Source organism: Ambystoma mexicanum, chromosome 7p (assembly GCF_040938575.1).
Source record: "Ambystoma mexicanum isolate Mex_15411 chromosome 7p, UKY_AmexF1_1, whole genome shotgun sequence".
Classification (NCBI taxonomy): domain Eukaryota; kingdom Metazoa; phylum Chordata; class Amphibia; order Caudata; family Ambystomatidae; genus Ambystoma; species Ambystoma mexicanum.
In genome coordinates, this window is record NC_090939.1 from 63,966,796 (window position 1) to 63,988,898 (window position 22,103).

At 46.2% G+C, this 22,103-nt stretch overlaps 1 protein-coding gene across 1 annotated transcript in view; it reads right to left on the minus strand.

Moving 5' to 3' along the window:
- The window catches only part of PTGFRN (prostaglandin F2 receptor inhibitor), a 467,509-nt gene that overhangs the window by 88,215 nt on the left and 357,191 nt on the right, over positions 1-22,103 (minus strand). Inside the window, exon 6 of the mRNA XM_069635781.1 lies at positions 2,184-2,585. Within this exon, the coding sequence (XP_069491882.1) occupies positions 2,184-2,585 (402 nt within the window). The remainder of the gene's footprint in view (positions 1-2,183; positions 2,586-22,103) is intronic.

Sequence of the window (22,103 nt, forward strand, 5' to 3'; positions counted from 1 at the left end):
ACCCATGCGATTCCCCTGCCCTAGCACTTAGCCAGCGGTTCCTCCCCTGGCACCCTCTGTACTTTCCTCCGGGGCTGCCACCAGCACTTGCCCATACCTTGCCCCCCGTTTCTCCTGCACTTCTCTTCAAAGCACTTGCAGGTCCGAATGTCACATGGCCTAGTAGGACCACAATTGTATATTTTACTGTTTTTCCCTCCCCTTGTTCCCTCCCCACCTTGCCTTGTGGCGCCTCGAAACACTATTTTGGTATACAGGTGCTCAATAAATAAATAAAGCAGTCGATCTAAAATGATTACGGTCGTCTCTAGCCCACTTAAGATCATATTCTGCTCAATAGTGAGAGTTAACAATTGCTCTCGAGGTATATTTTACTTGCCATCCATATCAAACTGGTCCATCCAACGCTTAACTGACTGGATAACTTTAGATCAGATCTCATGCTCTGTTATCGGGTGAACACTATTCCCTTACGAGTGCCTATTTCTTTTCAACGAAGCGGGTATTGGTTTGTCTATTGGATATTTGCACCTCAAACTGCTCCGATAATTACAATTCATGTTTTATTTAGCTGTACTTTTGCCGTGTGTTCCTTTTCGCCGCATAATAAAAATCAAAGTTAAAAAAAGCATTATACCAAATTTTCCAGACGGTTAATACCCGAATTGTAATGTATATGGACTATTGGTGCCTAACCTAGTGCTCAAGAAGAGAATTTGGTGTATATTTAGATCTCGATTTGCTCAATTACTTTTGATTAAAATAATAAGTTCACATCAGATATGTGTACACATTGATATTAATTGGCAAGAAGTGGCTTCTGGCTGTAAATGCATCCAAATAGAGATCATAAAAAGGGGTACATTCCAGAAAGAAAGGTGTGCTGTGTAGAGGGTCTCTAAAGGTTTTCCACATCAAGTCATTTCACAAGCCCAGAAGAAGGCAGACGTTGAAGAGCTGTTGAATGTGTTTGTGAAGGAGAGATACCACATATGAGAACTTGTCTGGGAAAGGGTAGGACCCTTCATTGGGAAGAGGGGAGGTTGGGGGCGGGGGCATCTTCAATGGGAGGCGAGACCTTGAAGGAAGGGGAGAGGACTAATTTCAAAGCAGAGAGCTTGAGGGAAAGCTAAGTGACTCATTGGAAAGGAGGAAGCCTGAGGCAAGGGTGTTGGCCTCATTGGAGAGTGCGTGAAGGCTTCATTGGAAAGGTGAAAACCTGAGGAAAGGGTGGAGGCCTCACTGGGAAGGGGGAGAGCCAGAGGGATGGGTGGAGGCTTCACTGGGAAGGGGGAGAGCCTGAGGGATGGGTGGAGGCTTCACTGGGAAGGGGGAGAGCCTGAGGGATGGGTGGAGGCTTCACTGGGAAGGGGGAGAGCCAGAGGGAAGGTTGGAGGCTTCACTGGGAAGGGGGAGAAGCTGAGTGAAGGTTGGAGGCTTCGGTGTGAAGGGGGAGAGGCTGAGCGAAGGTTGGAGGCTTCACTGGAAAGGGGGGAGCCGGATGGTAGGGTGGAGGCCTCACTGGGAAGGGGGAGAGCCTGAGGGAAGGGTGGAGGCCTCGCTGGGAAGGTGGAGAGCTTGAGGGGAGGGAGGAGGTCTCACTGGGAAGGGGAGTGTGAGGGAAGAGTGGGGGCTTCTTTGTAAGGCACACAGGCTGAGGGAAGACTATATAACACATTGAGAAGGCCTTAGATGAGGGTGAAAGCCTGAGTTAAGTAGAGCGGAAAAGGGAGAACAACTCATCACAGCAAAGTTGGACCCATGAAGAAAGGAGAGACACCCGAGAGGTGAGGGTAGGGTTGGGGGGGGGGGGAAGAGGACTCACATCAGGGCTAATAGTCAAGGCGAACAAACGAAGTCTGCGAGGTTAAGTGAGGGTTAGGGACAAGAAGCAAGGGCAAATGGGTGTTTGAGAGCCCGACCTGTGGCAAGAGGCCCGAGAGTTGATGCTGAAAGCATAAAGAAAGGGAGAGGCCTGACATGAAGGATTGAAGCACAAGAGTAGGAGGATGGGCAAGAGTCTGCAGGAAGCAGGATAAGGGGTTGACATCGAGGGTAAAATGGAAGGGAAGAGGACAACGTTTATGTGAGAGTCTAAGTGCAGGCTAGGGAAGAAGAAAGGTCAGCAAGGGGGGCCGGCAGCTTCGAGACAGAACCAGATCTTGCAGAAGATGTACACTCACCAGAGGTTTGAAACTCCATCTTGATAGGCTCCGAAGTGGCATTGATGGCCTCCTGCCACACTCCACCTCCTCCAAGGGTCCATGCCGTCACCACGCAGCGGTACAGCCCCGCGTCTGTGAGCTGCGTCTGATGCATCCGGAAGCGGAACACATTCTCCTGGATTCTCTCCAGCACCACAGCGTCCTGTCGCCCAGGGTCTTTCCAATCCTCGAGCCGCACCAGCGAGTCGTGGCTCAAAGAGAGTATCCTGGCCGTGCCAGCGGCCGGCTTCTCCGCGGTCACCACCACAGAAAAACGCGGATCCTTCAGGTTCCGGGGCGATGCCTTGCAGCTCATCTGAAAGGTGCTCCCAGGGGCGGAGTGAGGCCTCTCTTCTAAGGCCTGGACGGCCAGGTGGTAATCTAGGAAGAGAAAGATTTGCACAGTGTCAGACCATCAGCACAGCAGGAGCAGGCGAAAACAGCGAGCTAAAAATAGCGCAAAACAAGTTAACACAGCTGGAGGGAGTGTGATGCAGGCATCAGCCGCAAGATGTGTGGGTGCCATGGGATCTTGAATAGGAAGAGCTTGGCTGTCTAAGCAAAGAAGGTAGCTTAGCATATTCAGGGACAGCTCTGTCGTCTTACCAGATCTATGCATGGAACATTACCTTCGGAGAAGAGAGACAGCTCTGCTCTCTAAAGCGATCAAAGGATCACATTCCCATCTTGCTTCAAAAGAGTTCCCTACCACTGAGGGTCTAACAAAGCCCAGTCCAAGCACACATGTGGTGCGTGCTCCAAGAATGACCTTTTCCCGTTCTAGGTAATGCCCATTGCATTAGAGCTGGACTTCAATAGGTTCACAGCCTAATGCAGAAGAAGCTCTGGCAAGGCTGGTGAAACTGGCAATGCCAGATGGCACAAAAAAGATATGAAATGATGTAGGTGGTGTGGGTTTTATAAAGCACACCTTTGCATGACCTTATGGTGCAGAGAAAGTCCTGAGTGACAGCTGATGGGCTGGACTGTGGTGGGGTGTCCTGGTGTAGGTCGCCACTCGAGTCCATCCTTAATCGCGGTGCGTACCCCCGCCAGGTATCTCTAAAGAGATGCAGCGATCATCACCCTCGCTGCAAAGGGATGCCTGGCGGGGGTTGGTGTCGCAATCAAGGAAGCAAGGTAGAGGCGGGGCAGCCTGTAGGCCACACAGCCTAGGCCACACCCTTAACCACCCACCTCGATTCTGCATCCCACTTAAAGCACTGGATATCGTGTTTGGATGCTGGTGGAGTGGTTAGACTTTGGTCAGCCCTGACTCCTGGATGTAGTCTTGGGTCTTGGTATAGGCGTTTACGCTGGTGGTTCTGGCAGGTGGGGAGAAGACCTTCCCCCTCCATGTTCCGGGGTGCTCTGAAGAGACACAGGAGTGTGTGGGATTCCTGATTGGTGTGGTCAGGTGGTATTGCTGGTGCCCAGGTTTGTGGTAGACTGCCATAGCCTCCATATGTGTGATAGGTGAGCAGTGATGTGATGGGACATGGCGAGGTACTGGGTGCTGCCAGGGCCTTAAGTGGGCAGGGGCTTCTCAAGACTCGGCCTGTGCAGTGTCCACAAACTATTCGTGAGCCAGGGATCTGCAAGGGCTCCCAGACTGGATTTCCCCTCGCTAACAATATCACTCTTCACCAGTAGATGTCACCAACAATGTTTTGACTCTTCAATTTCAGACTGGAGAATACATGGTTATATTTCTGCAACAGGTGATATTGAGCTCTTCCCATTTGGATTGAAACATAAATATGCATGGAGGATTTCCTTCAAATGAACATAGGGATCACACCAGGTATTCACTGATTCTAATTATTTGATATTGTTGTTTTAGTCGAGTTTGGACTGCTGATTAATGACATCCAAAATACCTTTCAGAATAGCCTTTTCTCCATTTAAGGCGAGCTACGAAAACACGTCCATGCCTGCAAGGCCACATGTCTTAAGCTTCCTTAAACTGTGCCACCCCCTTCTAAGGCCCCACCCCACAAGCAGTGTGGCTCACCTCTCCCACCCTCACAGAGTCGCAGCAATCTCGACTATCGTCCTCTCTCGCCTAGACTACGCAAACTCCCTATACCTCTGCATCTCAGCACAGAAAACTCCAGAGTCCAAAACACAACAGCTATGTGAAGAATCCTGCGGATCCCTCACTGAACCCCTGCCTAAAGTCTCCTCTCAGGTGGCATGGGGAAGGCAGGCGCTTCCTGATCCCAACCCTGCGGGTGGTGTACTGCAGGAGGAGCACCTGGGAAGAGACAAGGCCCAGCCCAGAATAGTGAGGAGATTCCGTGGGATGAGACATGGCATATATCCTTTGTAAGGAAACCCCTTTCTGGGTTGCCAGAACAGGTAATGGCATATCGATCTCCAGAACCGAAGAATCACTCAAAGTAGGTCAAATTAAACGCCCTTCTTACTCCCCAGGGTATAATAAAATGGTGTATAGAAATGCTAATTTAAAGGAATGGTTCGCCCAAAATTCTTTTTTTTCAAAAATAGATAGGCAACATAAAAAAAAAACGATTGCCGTTTTTTTTCTCGAAGTCCCTATGTGAATTGTGAGTGAAATGGATGCCCGCCGCTGTGCTCACTTTGGCTTTTGCGGCACTAATGAAGGAAAGGCCAGCCAGCTGTAGTAAACAAAAGCTACCACTGGGTGGCTTTTCCTTCATTGGTGCTGTACGTGGAGGACAGGGACCGGAGACTACAGGCAGAAAAGCTGCAGCTGCATCTCGGTAAGTGCTATTTTTTTTTTTAAATAAAAAGAAACACTAGCTGCGTTTTTTTTTCTATGTTTTCCGGGCTGGAGGAGCCCGGAAAACTTAGAAATAAAACCGCAGCTTTAAAAACGTATTTATGTTTGCGGTAGCTTTTGAAACAACCACAAACATAAATACAATGTTATTGTGTTTGAAAACGCTGTGGTTTTTCTTTCTAAGTTTCTTAGGCTCCTCCGGCTCGGAGGAGCCTGAGAAACTCAGAAAGAAAAACCGCTGCGTTTTCAAACACAACCGCATTGTGAACTGCCTGCCGTGGCTATCACTTTGGGTCTCCGGTGCTCCCCCAGGAGAGCACCGGAGACCCAAAGTGAAAGCAAAGGCAGGCAGAAACTCAACACGGTTGTGTTTACATGCCGCTGTGTTTCTGCCTAAATCTGCTTTCCTATTTGGGGCTCTAGGGCTCCCCGTGGCAATTCAAGCTCAAACATTTTTCAATTTTTGAGCTTGAATTGCTCAAAATTGTACATAGGGACTTCGAGAAAAAAAAACGCCAATCGTTTTTTTTTTGTTGCCTATCCATTTTTGAAAGACATTTTTGGGCGAACCATTCCTTTAAATGAATTACCTTCCTCTATAACAGCCAGTTCTAACCATCTTTTTATGAATTCAGGGAAAATAAATCTACCCTTAAATTGAACTCAAATGCTAGAAGAAACAACTTTGTAGAAAGGGACTCAAAGTCCCAGAATGCCCGAAGCACTGGGACGAAGAAGAGGGCTGAAGAGACATTCAGTTGCACAAAAGGCCCTCTCAGGTGCAGGCAGGAGCAAGGAGAGGAGGGAACAGAGACCGGAATGCAAGCCGAATTAGTAGTATTAGCAGAAAGAAGGCAGCACAAGGCTGGCAAACCAAGGGAACAAGAGGGACGCCAGAACGTGGAGACAGCAGATTTCACCTGCGTGCTCCGAGAGGGTCCTGTTCCCCCAAACTTTGAAGTGCAGAGGCTGCACAGGAGAAGGCGTGCAGGAGAGCGGTCTTTCCCCATGTGAGCCTGATTGTGGTGGTTGCGAGGAGCAGTTACCAAGCCGTGGGTCTCAGGAGAGAAGTGCTCCAGAAACGAGTGGCCTTACCAGAGACGTCTACATGGAGGAAGGGTGCCTTAAGCAGCCAGAAGCAGAATAAGTCAAGGTAGAGGTTGTAAAAGCAGTGCGGCCCACAGAGCAAGCGATGAGCTGGTGAGTGAAGCTCAGCATTTAATACCTTGCACGAGCATTGCCGACAACAGTATCCAGTCCACAGTTTGTGTACGAGTAAAGCAAGTAGAAGTTGTCTATTAAATCTGACGTACCTGAATAATGGAAAATGTAGCATTCGCGTGTGAATGAAAAGGCCGTTTACTCATGTAGAAGGAAAAGACTGCTTAAATCCCTTATTCACTATTCTAAGGCTGTTAATCTGAAGTACCAACAGGGCTCAAAAAAAGGACAGGGCAGATCCATGGAGCCTTCGATAATTAGGTTGCTCATGGCAGGAGGGAGGTTTGGCCCTCCCCCTTCTGGAGATCCATTGTGTACTGCATCCGTCAGATCCCAACCTAATATGATGGGGTGGGGGGTGGGGGGGACTGCGCCTGTATGCTGGGTGCACCCAGAGTACCCAGGTCTATGTGTATGTCTGTGGTGAGCATAGGAAAATGTGTGCACCTGGACAAATTGTTTTACTCCCCCCCCCCCCTCATCAAATGACTTGTATTGAATGATCATAGCAGTTTTATTATAACAGTAATCACCCGTTGTCTGGGCTGAACCAGATGGGAATGGTCTGGGTTCCAAGTTAATGGGCCAGAGTGTAACGAGGGCCATTAACAGGGACCCGGGCAATTACCACCGGGTTCAACCCCCATCCCTCAGAAAAAGTGATTATTATCACCCCTACGTTTCATTGGGTCCTAATCGGGGGAAGAATTGGGCTGGAACAAGACGGAGCTACGCTCTGGCACAAACTGTCTTGCCAAAGTACTGTTCTGTGTAGATACGAGGCCTCACAAGCCCCACCCCGCCCACCCAAGTTGAGGAAGCTCTCTGTACCAGACTACCGTGAGTCTCCTGAACGCTGTCTTGCGGTCAGGAACCTGCTGTGAGCAGCAGTCCGGGGCAGAGAGGTTCCTAAATGTGGGGGGGGTGAAGTGTACGGCGCTTGTCGCACTTAGCCGCTCAGCTGCACACAGACACACTGTTTCTATGCATGAAGCTGAGCAGAGTCATGCACCGACTTTACAACTGCATCTGAAAGTCGTCCTTTAACAACCCAAACAAAAACATGAAACCGTGCAAAGCTGTATGTACGTCTCATGCTTTGCACACATTTTACTGTCAAGGCGACTATTCCGACAGAGGAAATGAGCAGCATACCAAGTGTGCATTGAATGCTCAGAAGAAAGGAAAGTTTGAATTACTAGCACAGACATGTTTAATACATGGTGGGAATTCTTATGTTCCCAAAATGTGTTTTCATGCAAAGCAGCCAGCATTGTGTATACAGGTGTGGGGTGCATTAAGGCCCCAAACAGAAGTTCCTTTCACCTGAACAGCAGCATTTAAACACTGCAACCAAAAACAGCCTCGCTTTTGCTTTCCCTGTCACATGAATGGTAGGAATTTAAACTCTGCAAGAAAAATGGCCTGGCTTTTGCTTTTATTCCACATGAGTGGCAAGAATTTAAACACTGCAACAAAAATGGCCTTTTTTTTTTGTTCATGTAAAATTAAAGAACCATGGGGAAAGGGGCCTACCTGTCATGATCAATGGACCAGAAGCAATGTAATTCACCCAAGAAGGGGGAATCAAAGAATCCTGTGACATGGAAAACAGGATTTTTAAACATTGAAAGCAAAAATGACCTGCACATGTATTTGCAAAATAGAAAAGGCTTTAAAAAGCCAAAATGGAAAAAGAGATCACTGTTCACAGAAAGCTGTCAGGAAAGCAAAACCTGATGTGGGGGAGGGGGTGACCAAAGCCAATGTATAGTATGTTTCACCCACAGAACTCCAGTGACAGTTGGAGAGGCAATTACTTCAGGAAAAACCTGTTCTGGCTGGGGGCAGAAACTGCACAATGAAAAGCACCACTCTGGCTGGATGTCGCACCTTCCAGCTAACAACCCTGCAATAAAATGTGATGCTGCTGGAGGCATCAAAATTCCCTATTCTGCAGACCGGCTGGCAGGAAAGCAGGGATTTCAAAGAAGGGAATCCTGATAAAAAGGTGTGAGCCCGTGTGGCACCCACTTCAAAAGAGCCCACACTGACTTCAAAGGACTCATTAAAAAAACTCTGGTCACAGGTGACCCCAGAGAGACAGATGGGTGTGGGGGATGATGCAGCGCTCCCATATGTTGAACAGACACGCCCAATTAATATTAAAAGACTATTTTCATTTTAGGCATTTTGCGCAGCCATCAGACTGAGGATTGATTTCAATTGTATGCCATTTTTCATGTACTTCCCAGGCAGTTTTGGGGATATAAATTGCATTTACCTGTGACTCTGGGAACTGTAATGTTCAGTTAGACTAGGTTTCTGGCTGATCTGAACATGTGATAAGTATGAGAATGGGTGAAAAGATGGAAATTGAAATTAGGAACATGCTTGATAACTTCATAACTGTAGTACATTTTATGAAAACGACAAAAATGTGACACATGGCCATGCAACATTGTACGGATTTGGCTGTCGGCTTATCTAATTCCCCATGATCAGCTAAAACTGAATATATGTTTCATATGGCTGTGGCTAGTACAATTGTGAAGTTATGATACATAACTCGTTTTTGCCAAGAAGTTGTAAGGAGATCAAAAGGATGACAAATGGAAAAAGACATACGGTGACCTCCTCCCCTGAACCAATCCTGACTGGAGGCGGAGAGAGGGATGGTAACTGTCCGATCCTAGCAGCAGGGATAATTACAGGGTACTCCCCCTACATTGTACAATTAGTGATGTCATTTCTGCTATATAAGGGTGACTGTACTAGGACTCGGGACACACCAAAAAAAAAGAAATGGGGAGACAGAAAAGGAGGACTGAGATAAGGCTGCTGAACCTTACCATCTTTAAGAGTGGAGTAACCAGACCCCTGCCCTTTATTTTCAGAGTGTCCTGAGATGCAGCTGGCTTTCCTGAATCTTAAGCAAAGGCTTGCTATGCAAGTAGCAATAACCCCAGCCCTAAATTGCATAAACCCTTTATTTTTGTAGCAATGCATCCAATATTTCCCCATTGAAAACCCCAGTAGCCCGTGTAGTTCCGTTCATCTCCCCATGGAAGAATCTCTTGTTTGCCTGTATATGTTAGCATATCCCCATTAAGAAAACCATGCATTTGTCTGTGTAAATCCTTAGTATTTTTGTAAGTAAATCAATGAAGTTCCCCATTGAATTTCACGGATCAGGATTGTTGAAATTCGAAACCAACATTCCTCATGTTATTTAATTATTCTAGTCATTAAAAAGCATGATTCCCCTTGTGAGCTGAAAACCCAATTTGTCTGTGTACTGTGTGCATTACCAACCAAATTCCTATTTGCATCTGTCAGTTTAAACCCCAACTGGTTTCATTAGTGTGAGCAATCACTTTTTGCTTCAAAGTCTACCTGTTATGTGCCTCTGTCCTGGTCGCTGAAAACCAATTTTCCTATTGTAAACTAAACCCCTTCCCTGAGCTACCCGTCATTGTAAACCTCAGTGTAAATTAATTTCCAGGTGCCACCGTATTTTCCCTTTGCATTTACTTTCTTCCCAAAACCGATTTTCCTACTTCATTTCTATTTTCCCCAGGTGTGCTGATTAGCATTGTCTAAAACATCTCCCAAGTGTAAGCAATACATATTGTCTTCTATTCTGTCCCCTGGCAGTTGTGAGAAATAATCAACATCCCATTCTGCCATTTTGCTCCAAAAACGGGTTTTCCCTTTCTTTGCTGGCTTCCCATCTTGTGGTGGTGGGCTTCACCCCAAATCCGATTTTCTGCCTATATTCCTATTCCTTGCCACTGCCTTCCATTCAAAGGAATCAGTTTAATTGATGTTTGAGGGTGTGTTGTAGGGGGAGTGCTAAACTGTAGGTGCTATCACTTTGTGGTAAATTGTTATTTTTCCGTTCTGCCATTAAAACAACAAAATTAACTAATAGTATATCTTAACCTGGTTGTTTTGTAGTGATTATTGCATTTTGTGTTGCCACAACATTGGTGGCTGTGTCATTGGTTGATTTTCCCTTTTCATTAAATAATAAATTAATACATATCTGATTGATACACCCAGGCCTGGTTCCTTGACTACTGGGACAAAGGGTGCTGGAGGAGGTTGGGTGTGAGACAGGATGGAGGCCTCCTTAAAATAATTTGGTTATAATAATAAAAAGCGTCATCTTGTGTGCCACCTTCATTGAAAGGAGAGAGATCTTTGACTTGCTAGTGCTGCATAATATATCATGACACAGGGCACGCACATCATTCGAAATTTAGCTCCCCCCGCGGTGCCACCCACACCACTGAATCCATCCCCAAAACCCCTCCCCCTGCGAAGGTAAAAGAAGGAGGGGCAGGGGGAGTGCCCCAGTACATATTGTCAATTTCCAGCACTGGTGATAATAGCAATTAAAAACAAAAAAGAATGCTGCAGCAAGCGTGCAGCCTATGGTGAAAGGAGGTGGCGGTCACTCACGTTACAATGGAGATGGTAGGTGGGGCACATACATGACAACATTAGCCATTCCATTCAGGTGGCACTAGTCCAGTTCTGGTTTTAACTTTGCATTCTGGGACTTCTAGTCATGGATTCATAAAACGGTGTATCTAGAACCGCGAGTGCCAGAGTGCAAAGTCAAAAAGCAGGAGTGCACTGCTGCCTCCCGAATGGAATGGATAATGTTGGTATACGGGGGTTCAGCTCTGAAAACCTGTTCCACAGCACACGAGGGAGGCGGTGATCCCCGCACGGAAAGAAAGAGGAGCTGCATTTTTCTTTTAGCTCAACATCTGGGGTACTTATAAATAGGTTAAGTAGCAATTTCAAGCAGTGGACTATAACTTTGTCAACATGTAACAGTGCTCTGGCATCAGGCAGTGGCAGTCTCTCTTGGCTGTAGTGAACTTTTAGACCCTCTAGATTGAAGTCCTTTCTTTATGATGCCAGATCTATGATGTGATGTATATACACGCAGGTGTTTCTAGGCCAATCAGTGATGTACTTGGAATGCAGGTTTTTTGTACCTATGTTTACATGACTCCACGTAAATGCTGCACACGATTTGTGCATCGCTTTCCTGGAGACCAAGGGAAACCTACTACTTCGGCCTCGATGGAGGAGGTGAATAACTGGTCATTAACAGCAGCAGGGGTCCCAGGAAGCGATCCCTGTGGGAATTAATTCTCTGGCTGCCTTTTTGCGATTGCGGCCACTTGGCAAAGAGGTTTCAGAAGATTTTACAAAAATGAAAAAGTTACAGGGTTCCAGCACAAAGATAGCAGATCTAATTTGACCAGCATTGCTAAAGGAGGCCCAGCTTTAAATACATGTATGAATCAGGCGTTTAAGGAGATCTCTGGACCACATCAGAGGAAGGAATGGTGCATTGTGGTAAAAGAATGTGTAGTTCTTTGGTCGCCAAGTCCTGAATCTCGCTGACAGATTTAAAAAGGTGGGACTACCACAAGATCTTGGTTCATGGACCTCAATGATCTTGTGGGATTGTAGGTCTTAATCTTAGAAATTAAGCATGGTGGCGCTAGGCCACGAATACATCTGAAAACAAGACCGCAGCTAAAATCGGATCCACTGATGGACCGGTAGCCAATGAAGTTTCCTACGAAATTCCAAGATTGGCCTTTTCCATGGTAATGAAAAAATGCTGAATCATGGGCTACTGCAAGGCACTGCAACTGGTATTTGGGACAATCTACCAGGAGACCATTGCAGTAGTCCAGCCTAGCATCAACATGAGTACCTACCACTGTCAATCGATCCCCTTCCTGAAGGGGAAGAAGGGCTCAGCAATTTCAATTGGAAGTACACTGATTTACTCATCTGATTAATATGCAGGTTATACCCCAGGTTTGATTGCGAAATACAACCTGTGTTTTTGGAAGCAATCCCAAAAAGTGACGGGAATGGCACTATAGGGAAAAAAGTTTCCAATTTATTTTTTGAACCAAAACAATTTCTGTCTTAGAGGGGTTCAATTGGATCTCATCATCAAGCACCCGCATTCAAATTATCTCTGCACATTTCACGATACGCTCTGCTGCCTCCACTGGTTGCCTTAAGCTAACAAATCTGTGTATCGTCCACATATGAATGATACTGAAGATTGAACTCAGAAAATTATTTTTACAGAGGGCAGATATAAAGATAAAAGGATTAAACCGCACAGGCGACAGGGGTGAAACCTGTGGCACTCCGCATGAAATTGTCAACATTTCAGAAAGTAAAGGACCCAGTTTCACCTGTTCCGTTCGATTGGTCAAAAAAGAATCGAACCATCTCAACGCTTCGTCGGAAACCTGTGCCAGGGAAACTTAATCTAGAATGGAGAATGCTAAAATCCACTGCGTCAAAAGCTGCCGACAAATCAAGCATGACCAGCATGCTGATATCACCACTGTCGGCATTTTCGAGTAGATCGTCCCTGACCTTAAGCAATGCAGTCTCTGTTTAATTTGCCTGCACTTACTCTATCAGAATTGTCCCTGGACCTAGTACGATAGCAACAGATGTTTGTCGTCTCCTCTCTCCCTTTACTTGTTCCCCCCCCCCCTCCCTCCCTCCAGCACTATCTGAAATGTCGTTAGGCCTAGTATGATTGTCGCTTGCTTTGTTCCTCTCCTTCCTTTTTCCTCCCACCTCCCTCACCTCTTGTTAATCTCCGGCTCTACCAGAAATGTCGTCAGGGCTAGTATGGTAGTCGCCTGTCTGTTTCCCATTTCCTTCCTATCTGTGTTTTAGCTCTTGCACCATCTGAAATGTCGTCAGGCCGCGTATTATAGTTTCACATTCTTGTTGTTCATGGCCTGTTCCTTGTTCCCTCCCTTGCCGTGAAGCGCTTTGAAGCACATTGTGTATAGGCGCTATATAAATAAACCATATTATATCATGGCCCGGCCTAAAGCCGGACTGATGTAAATATATAGGATACTATTGCCTTCTAGATGGTCCTGAAGTTGCATAGTTACAACTTTCTCAAGTATTTTAGCAGGCCACAGTAGCCCTGCAATCGAGCGATAATTTGCTAGAACCTTATGGTCGAGAGTAGGTTTTCTCAACAGTGGCGTGAGATAGGTTTGATGGTTTGTTTATTTGATAATGCGCTCCAAGCCCTTGGACAGCTGGGCGCAACAATACAAGTAGACTCGAAACTTAGTTACAGTGCCTGACACAGGCTATTACAAAACAGGGGTAACTTGCAACAAATGATACAAGTGATACAGTACATATAGGATCAAGATGGGTAAGCGTAGAAGAATACCGTCTTAACATATGTATAGCATGATCAGCTAGATAAGGGTGACTATCGTTACATATTGTTGTGCAGCCATTTGAGAGCGTTGCATCTAAATCTAGTTTAGGGTAATGGGCGTCAGGTGGGAGTATGTTCCATGATTGTGCAGCTCTAACAGGGAAGCTAGATCCACCCGCTGTGGTAAGTTTGAATCTCGGGACTTCAAGTAAGAAGGTGTTGGCAGATCTCGTCAGTCGGTTTGAGGGTCTCCAGTTGATTCTTCCAGCTAGGTAGGGGGGTGCTTGATTGTTGAGGCATTTGGATGTGAGAGACATAGTTTTAAGGAGGATTCTGTCCTTTATCTTTAGCCAGTGGGCCTCAGTTCGGTGTTTGGAGATCTGCTCTCTACGTGGGATATTCAAAGCTGCTCTTAGGGCATTATTTTGTAATCTCTGGAGTTTGTCAATGACAGACTTATTTGCACCCGAGTATAGGGAGTTGCAATAGTCCAGTCTGGACATGACAAGGGCATTGGACAAGGTGAGGCAGCTGGCACTGGACAGGAATGGTCTGGCAGCACGGATGAGTTTACACGTGCAAGTGGTTGTAGAGGCGAGGGAGTTCACTTGCTTTTTAAGGGTGAGAGCGGAGTCGAGGTAAAAACCTAGAGTTTTAACCTCTCGCATAACCTTAATAGTATTATTGTCTATGTTAAATGAGGTATAGTCCGGGTGAGTTTAGTAAAGTTAAGGTCTGATCCGAGGAGCAGGATTTCAGTTTTATCGTCGTTCAGGCAGAGGCCATGGGTGGCCACCCATGCCTGAATGAGGATGTATATTTTATTCATCATAGCCAGGTCCACTTCATAGTTGCCCGAAAGGGGTAGGAGGATCTGGGAGTCATCTGCGTAATTTGTGTAGGTGACACCCAGTCTGTCCAACTTGTCGAACAATGGCTTGGTGAAAATGTTGTACATAGTGGGTGAGACACAGGAGCCCTGTGGGAATCCACATGTAATTTGGATGGGATCGGCACAGGTAGAGGTGGAAAAGACTCATTGTCCGGTTGGCTAGAAAGGATTGGACCCATGCTATAGCTTCCTCTGTGAAATTGGCAGCAAGTTTGAGGTGGTTGCATAAAACTGCATGATCCACCAAATCAAAAGCTGCTGACAAGTCCAGTAGGAGTAGCAGCGCTGTTTTCCCACTATCCTTGAATTCCTCAATTCTAGTTTTAAAATCTATCAAGGCTGTTTCAATGCCATGGAGAGGGCGAAAGCCCGATTGGCGCGAGCCTAGTAGATGGTTAGCTTCTAAGTAATCTTGAATTTGGAGATGGGCTACTCTATCGATGATTTTTAGTAGGAAAGCTACAGTGGTGACAGGCCTATAATTAGTTGGGATGGATAGATCAAGGGTTTGTTTCTTAAGAAGGGGGAGGACCCAGGATTCTTTTAGGTTAGCTGGCACTGTGTTGGATTTGAAAGAGGAGTTAATGAGCTTCGAGATAAACGGGGCTAAATCTCTGGCTGCGTCCTTTATTATTTGAGCTGGGCAACTGTAGCCCTTACAGTTGGAAGGCTTCAGTGAGAGGATAACCTTTTCAGTGTCAATGATGGAGATCGGTTTGAAGCTAAAAGGGGGGATAGTATTAGGTTCAGTCACTAGAGGTGCTTGTTGATCAGTAGGAGAGAGGGCGTCCTTTTTATTAGTTATTTTAAGCTGGAGGGTGGACATTTTATTCGATAGGGCGTTCTGTATGTTAGTGCACCATATCTTGTCCTTGGGGACCATGTCAGTTGGTTGGATGGGGGATTCCATTTCCCGGAGGATGGCAAAAAAGTTCCTTGGTATTAGATTTGGCATTAGTAATTCTGTCATTGAATAACATTTTTTTTGTATTGATAATTTGTCTTGTAATATTTGGTGAATTGGCTCAAGTTAACTTTGTTGTCGTCAGTAGGCGAATTGCGCCAGATAGTTTGGAGTTTTCGTTTCTGCTTTCTAAGGTCCTTAAGTTGGGGTGTGAACCAAGCATTAAGGTGGGCTTCTTGTTTAGCTTTGCGTAGTTTGGGTGGTGCAATAGTATCTAGTGCATGAGACATAGCTTTATTAAAGGTGTCTACTAGGGTGTCTGGGTCAGTACTGTCCTTCAGGCCATTGATAGTAGGCAGGAGGAGGGGGATGAGTTTTTCTGTAGTAATGTCTTTTTTACTTCTCGTGGGGAGTGGTGGTATCATTTTGATAAATTTTAGGGCTGAGGAGGTCAAGTGTGGCAGTGAAATTTATTAGATAGTGGTCGGCCCGTGGTTGAGGGATGATGTCAGTAATGACTATGTTGCAGTTAAGTTCAGATACCCAGTCAAGGGTTCTACCTTTAACATGTGTGGGGGTGAGGACTTTTTGGGTAAGGCTGTGGTCGTTTAGGATAGCTGTTAGAGAGGGCATTTTTATTATCTGGCTCATTGAAGCCAATGTTAAAGTCACCCAGCAACAGCGTTTGCGAGTGATTTTGGGTATTGTTAGCTATGAGGGTGGTAAGGTCATCTTCAAAGGTTCCCAAGGGACCTGGGGGAATATAGATCAAGTGAATAGTTAGCGTGTGGTTATTAGAGAGTTGCAATTTTGCAGAGAGTACTTCGCAGGAAGCACAGGGAGGTGAGGTGGTGAGTCCGATAGGCAAAGTAGTTTTAGCGATGATGGCTAGGCCACCGTCTTTAGCATTGGGTCCATCTACTCTATGGATCTGGTAATTGTCAGGTACGGCTAGCATCAGGGAGGGTCCTGCTGCCTCGTGAAGCCAAGTTTCTGTTACGACAAGGAGGTCGATGCTGCTGTTTAGTATGTCAGCAATTTCAGTTGCATGGGCTGCCATGAATCTGGCGTTGATAAGGGTTCCCGTAAGTGATAAAGTATTCTTAGGAATAGGATAGCTTGCAGATTTATCTGTGTGATTGTTTCGACTCGGGCGTTTTTTTATGAAAGTGAGTGGGATTCGGGGTCGGAGTTGAGGGTTTCGTGGCTTGAGTTTGCTTATCCAAGAGCGTCTGTATAGTTGGGGATCTAACAGTATTGTTTGCGCCATTTCTTTTGGGTTCATAAATGCGAGGTAGTCTTGCCCTAAGTCTCAGGTTTCTGTCTGTGGGGGGCTAGTGCTGTAGGTAGCAAAGGCCATGATTGTAGTTGGGAGGGTCAGGGAGGTCAGGTTTCTACACATGGTAGTTAGAGTAGTTAAATGGTTTAAGTTACTTCCCTTACTTCGCTGGGATGTCTGGCTAGGGTGTCGCAATATAGATTGCGGGTGGCTAGTTATAGCCAGGGCTTCATCTAGTGATATGGATCATGATATTCAAGCATCACAATATGAACTAAAATGCATGACTTAGAGTAGTTAGCAACGTGCAAGGCAGGCGACCCACGGTCTTAAATAGGTAACAGGATGCAGTGGCAAGCTACCAAAGGGTCTCGGATAGGTCACAGGGTGCAATGGTAGGCGACCAAAAGGGTCTTAAAAAGGTCACAGGGTACAGTTGTAGCAATGCGGCAGTCTAGGCAGTACTGGGTGAATGAGTCGGCACATTCATAGCAGAGGTACAAAAGGCAAAGCAGATACCAGGCTTGCAGCAAATGTGGGCATATCAGGCAAAGAGCAATGCAACATACATGGGGCACCAATCAGTAGTGAGGCACAGCAGGTGAGGTTATGCAAGTACACTACACTTACATCAAGTAAGGAGCAGTGCAGAGTACACAAGGCACCATTCAAAAGTGTGGCACCTCAAACAGGCATTGCACCTCGAGCATTATCAGGCAGAAGAGCGATGTAGCATACATGTGGAGCAGATCAGAACATGTGCGCAGCAGGTTTGGATAATGCAGGAGGTAGGCAGACTAAGTCAAGAATCGCGCACATTAGTCTGAGGCAGGCGCAATAAGGGAGCATAGCAGGTAAAGCATAGGCAGTATGGCAGGTGTTAAACAGAGGTGCTGCAGGTGAGCACGTTGGTAGCAAACTGGGAGCAAGCACTATAGACGGTAAGGAGAGCTCTGTATCTCAGAGTCAAAGTACATTAAAGGTGGTGCAGGGAGCGTGGATTACCTTCCATTGCACGTGGTGAAGCACTGCTGGTTGAGTTAGCCGGAGGGGCACTAGAGGCAAGATGAATTGCAGAAGTTTTTGGGCATAAGGACGTCGCCTGGCTTCGTGGCTGCGCTCGGTCAGCTCAGTCAGGGGGATGGCCTTCTCGCTGGGCCTTACCTCATTGGCCGGCTCTCGCCTGCCAGTGATTGGAGGCGCGATTTGTTGGCAGTCAGCACCAATCCGGAGGCAGGATGCAGGGTGCAGGTCAGGCAGGCATTCAGGACAAGGTCTTCTTTAATTCCTCTGGCACATGGCCCTGAGCAAGTGATGTGTTTACAAACCTCTCGATAGGTACACTCAATGACGCTACATGCTGTTTAGCTAAGTATGCCGGGATAGTGTCATACATGAGATTAGTGGGTTTAAGAGCACCATGGAGTTTCTCAATAGTTTCTTTCCCCACCGGAATGAAGCTGAACTCCGAAAGAGGACTTTTCCACAACCATGGAATCAAACTCAGTTAAAAAGGGGGTTGGGGTCGACTGAGCATGGATATTCAGTCTAATCTGGTCTATTTTGTTAAAGAAGAAACTATTACATTAATGAGCCATCTGACTGGGACGCAAACATGAATTTATGCAATCAAGGTTCGCTAGGTTCCTGATGACCCTAAAGAGTTCTTTAGGTCTGTTTGCTGTCAGGTTAATTTGCTTCTCTAAATTGTGTGCTTTTGCCTGCATAATCTCAAATGTGTACCGTTTTAGAGCCGATTTAGTTAGTATATGATCTTTAGCAGTTTTAGTCAAACGCCATTTATTTTCTAGTTTCCATTATTGGCTTGGACATTGTTTCAGTTTCTCGCTAAACCACGGATTCCCTTTCCTGATAGCTTTTAACATTTTTTACGGGTGCCGTAAGATCACAATTCACCTGTAATTGTTGCATCAGGATAATGTAATCCTCTGCAATCCCCGTCATTTCATATCTTCGGTATATGAGATATCAAGTCAGCGTCAGAAATGGGATCCAGAGCTTTCGTTTGACGTCAGGGTTCTGTGGTACATATTTTCCTACTTGTATTAATCTTAGATTCTATTGTCCAGCTAAACTGGACCACAAAATAGTCTGACCAGCTAACTTGTTCAATTTCTACATCCTTCAAATGGCACCCTTTAAACAATATAGGATCCAAACTGTGTCCATTTGAGTGGGTAGCGAGGTCCGAGAGTAGATGGAGATTATGGGAGTCCATAATGTCTGTAAGGTGTATACAGTCCCTATTTTCTGGCTCATTGCACAATATGTTTAGATCTCCCAAGATAATTATATTTGGCTGGTTACTGGCTTCTACCCCTACATAGGTGTCCAGATTCTCCTTAGTGCTCCGATGCGTCTCAGCTAGGCGTGTGCTTTATAAATCACATATACAAGTTACTTTGCAGGTCATTTGTTGATGATTTTACATACAGTTGGAAATATTGATGTGGGAAGAATGCTCAGGAAGCAACCTTTTCCCCCAGCAGGAGGGGAGAGGTGACCAACTCCTCTTTCTGCCAAGACCCTACAGTTCGCGGGAGGGCGCTCCAAGACCTTGTCCTTGTGCAGAATTGGAAGGCACAGCAGCCTCTACAGTCAAGGCCATGGTGGCGCTACCCAACAAAAGGTGAAACTATGCAGTCCTCGAACGTCTGCAAAGTCTAATAGATTGCAGGAAACAAATATGAATTTCCACCCATCCCCCCAAACACCAAGTTAACAATGCATCCACTGGGAACCCTGACCCATTCCCTTCCAAGAGGTTCTCAGACGACACACAGGGAGAAGGGGTGGAGGGGGTCACTTCTCCTGGACAGACTTCAAGAAACCCTTATTCTGATGGCCCGGGAAGGGCTGGCACTCCCGGATAACAACACCTGGGGCGGACGAGCGAGGGAGGATCACCTGGGTAGGGGAACCTGGGTTTATGCTTGGAATACCCAAGGAGAGACGTGGTATTCTACCAGGGTTGAAATCCCTGACGCTTTTTTTGGATGTTCTGCATCCACCTCCTTGCCAACCAAAAAAGATCACTTAATAAAAACCCAACCACCCCGTTACACTCAAAAAACACAATTCCCAGAATTCTTGTTTTTCTGTTTCCAGCCCGAATACCGCCGGTCATTTTTTTTCACGGCCCTCGGATTGTTCTCTCCTGAAACCCCAGTATACCGCATTAACACACTACCATTCCCACAATTCCCCCTGTTCAAGTCATTATAGAAATTCTGGTCATCTTCGTTAAGTCCACAACCCCTACCAATCTCACCCTTCCGAACTTACCCAAACCCCTAGCACAAGACCTATAATACCGTACAACACCTTTTCTCCATCCTACCCCGAAGATTACTCAAAATTCACACCACCCTCTTTTCCCCAACATGAGCACTTGCTTGCACGGTGACAGACAATGGGCGAATGTTAAAACTGTTTACCAGACATGTCCAGAATCACACACAACTGATGGACATTTCTCCTCCCACAGGGATACAAGGTGGAGCAGGAGAGCACAGTATGAGCAAGACAGACCGCACGACGTAAGAGCTAACTCAGCACAGCATTTCAGTAGGAGAAAGACGTCGCAGCACGAGAGGGTGACAAGGAGAGAAGCGACATTGCCCTTTCCGACCAAGGCCCCCGAATCCTCCACAGAAGGAATCATAAGAACGCAAACAATAGCCAGTGTGTGTTGCAGCAGGTGTCTACGCTGACAATCAAGCTGGGGAAGGACGCTGGTCTCGATGTTACTAACCTTGACTCCAAGGATAAAGAAAGGCAAGCGGTTCATCACAGCCAGTAAGTCAAGGGGAAAATCGATAAGAAACCAAACTGTGTTGAAAGAAAAGTAGCTAATTTGAATTTGTAAGAATGAAAGATACAATTCACGACAGAGGAGTCCGGCACCGCGTGGGTGCTCAGGCAGGAAACTCTGGGCGATTACCTGGTAGTAAGAAACTACCGTAAGCAGAAGCCCTTGGGAAGAGGCGAAAAGCGGTCAAAGTGGGCATACAGTGGTCTTGTAAAATGCTCTGTACCATCGAAAGTCTTTGACCGACAGATCATTATGAAAACTAAGGAAAGTGAATCCTGCATGGTGAAATCAATATATGAACAGTGGTTGTCATAAAAGGTTGGCAAGAGTGACCCCGGCGGAGGGATGCTAACAAAAAGGGCGAAGTTCAATGTCCCAAAGTACAGTGAACTGTTTGCGAAAGTAAACCTGGCAGAAGGCAGCTGAAAACCAGAATAGTGTGTTGATTGAAGCAAACCCAACCAAGGGGTATCCAATGTGAACTGTCTGCAAAAGTTGGTGAGTGAACCAGGAAGAAGGAAGCCGACAATCGGGGACGAAGCCGGAGGTACTGTTAAAAGACGACAAGACTTGTGAAAGTAAGCGGTATTGGAAAACCAGGGGAAGTGAATTGTCCCCCAAGTTGGTCTGAGACCGGTCGAGGGAGATCTAGGGGTGAAAAGTCATCATCCAAAGTTCATTGAGAAAGGAACTATTTTGAACACGATATGCGAGGGGTCGGTGCCCGGAAGAGTCAGACCCAGGGGTGAAGCAATCACCCAACGTGAACTATGTAAAAGAACCGTTTGTTTGTTGGATACATCAGGCCTTGAAAGCAAGAGACTTGTGAAAAGATACTTGGCCACTGAAGAACCTGATGGCTGATATGGAACTGTCGGCTCGTGCTGGGAAAGCTTGAGCAAGTGCTGTACTTCAAGGTCCCGCCTTGTCCCATGCTGAAAATGTGGGGGAAGGGAGAACCCTAGCAATCACATTCTGACTAATTATTTGGAACACTTCTTTTCTTTATTGAAACCCTATCCCACACTCTTTCTATAATTAGTTATAAGGATTTGGCAATAGGATTTTTCTTAGTATAGGCCCTTTTATTTGACACAATGCCACTAGGACTGTCTTATTCTTCATTTGATTGTTGACACTTGCTCCCATCTTAGATTTAGGTTAGGCGTTTTTCCATCCTGCATTCATTGTTCAATAAACGCCCTTGAACTGTGATCACTTTCGACTGTCTTTAATGTTGCCACCGTGAGTTCCTTAAAGGACCTCTGTGGCCAAGCATTGATTTGGGGAGGCCCCTGTGACTGTTCAAGCACGTTGACTCGATCTGTAGCCCTGTTCACATTGGTTGAGTCTACAGGCTCGGCGCACACTTTAATTGTCCATTCCCTGAACATGGGCCACAAAATGGAGTGTCTTGCTAGTGATATTCAAACCGTCAAGAATAAATTGCCATTTCCTACAACCAATGGCACTTAGTTTGCTGGGCTACTACGATGGCAAACTTATTGCCGGTCTAGAGCACAGCAGGGATTCTCTTAAAAGAGGCAGAAAGGGACTTTGAGAGCTTGGAGGATGCAGACTCTAGGGATACCCTTGAACGAGGTGTGCTACTGTACAGATTTCAACATATGTTTTTTGAGGTTTGATCACATTGTGAAAAATCAGATTGGCAAAGCTCTCATTCCTTACCTGGACAGAGGAAAATTAATGGCTGCATCGATTTTCGGCTTCTCTCGGTGTTGG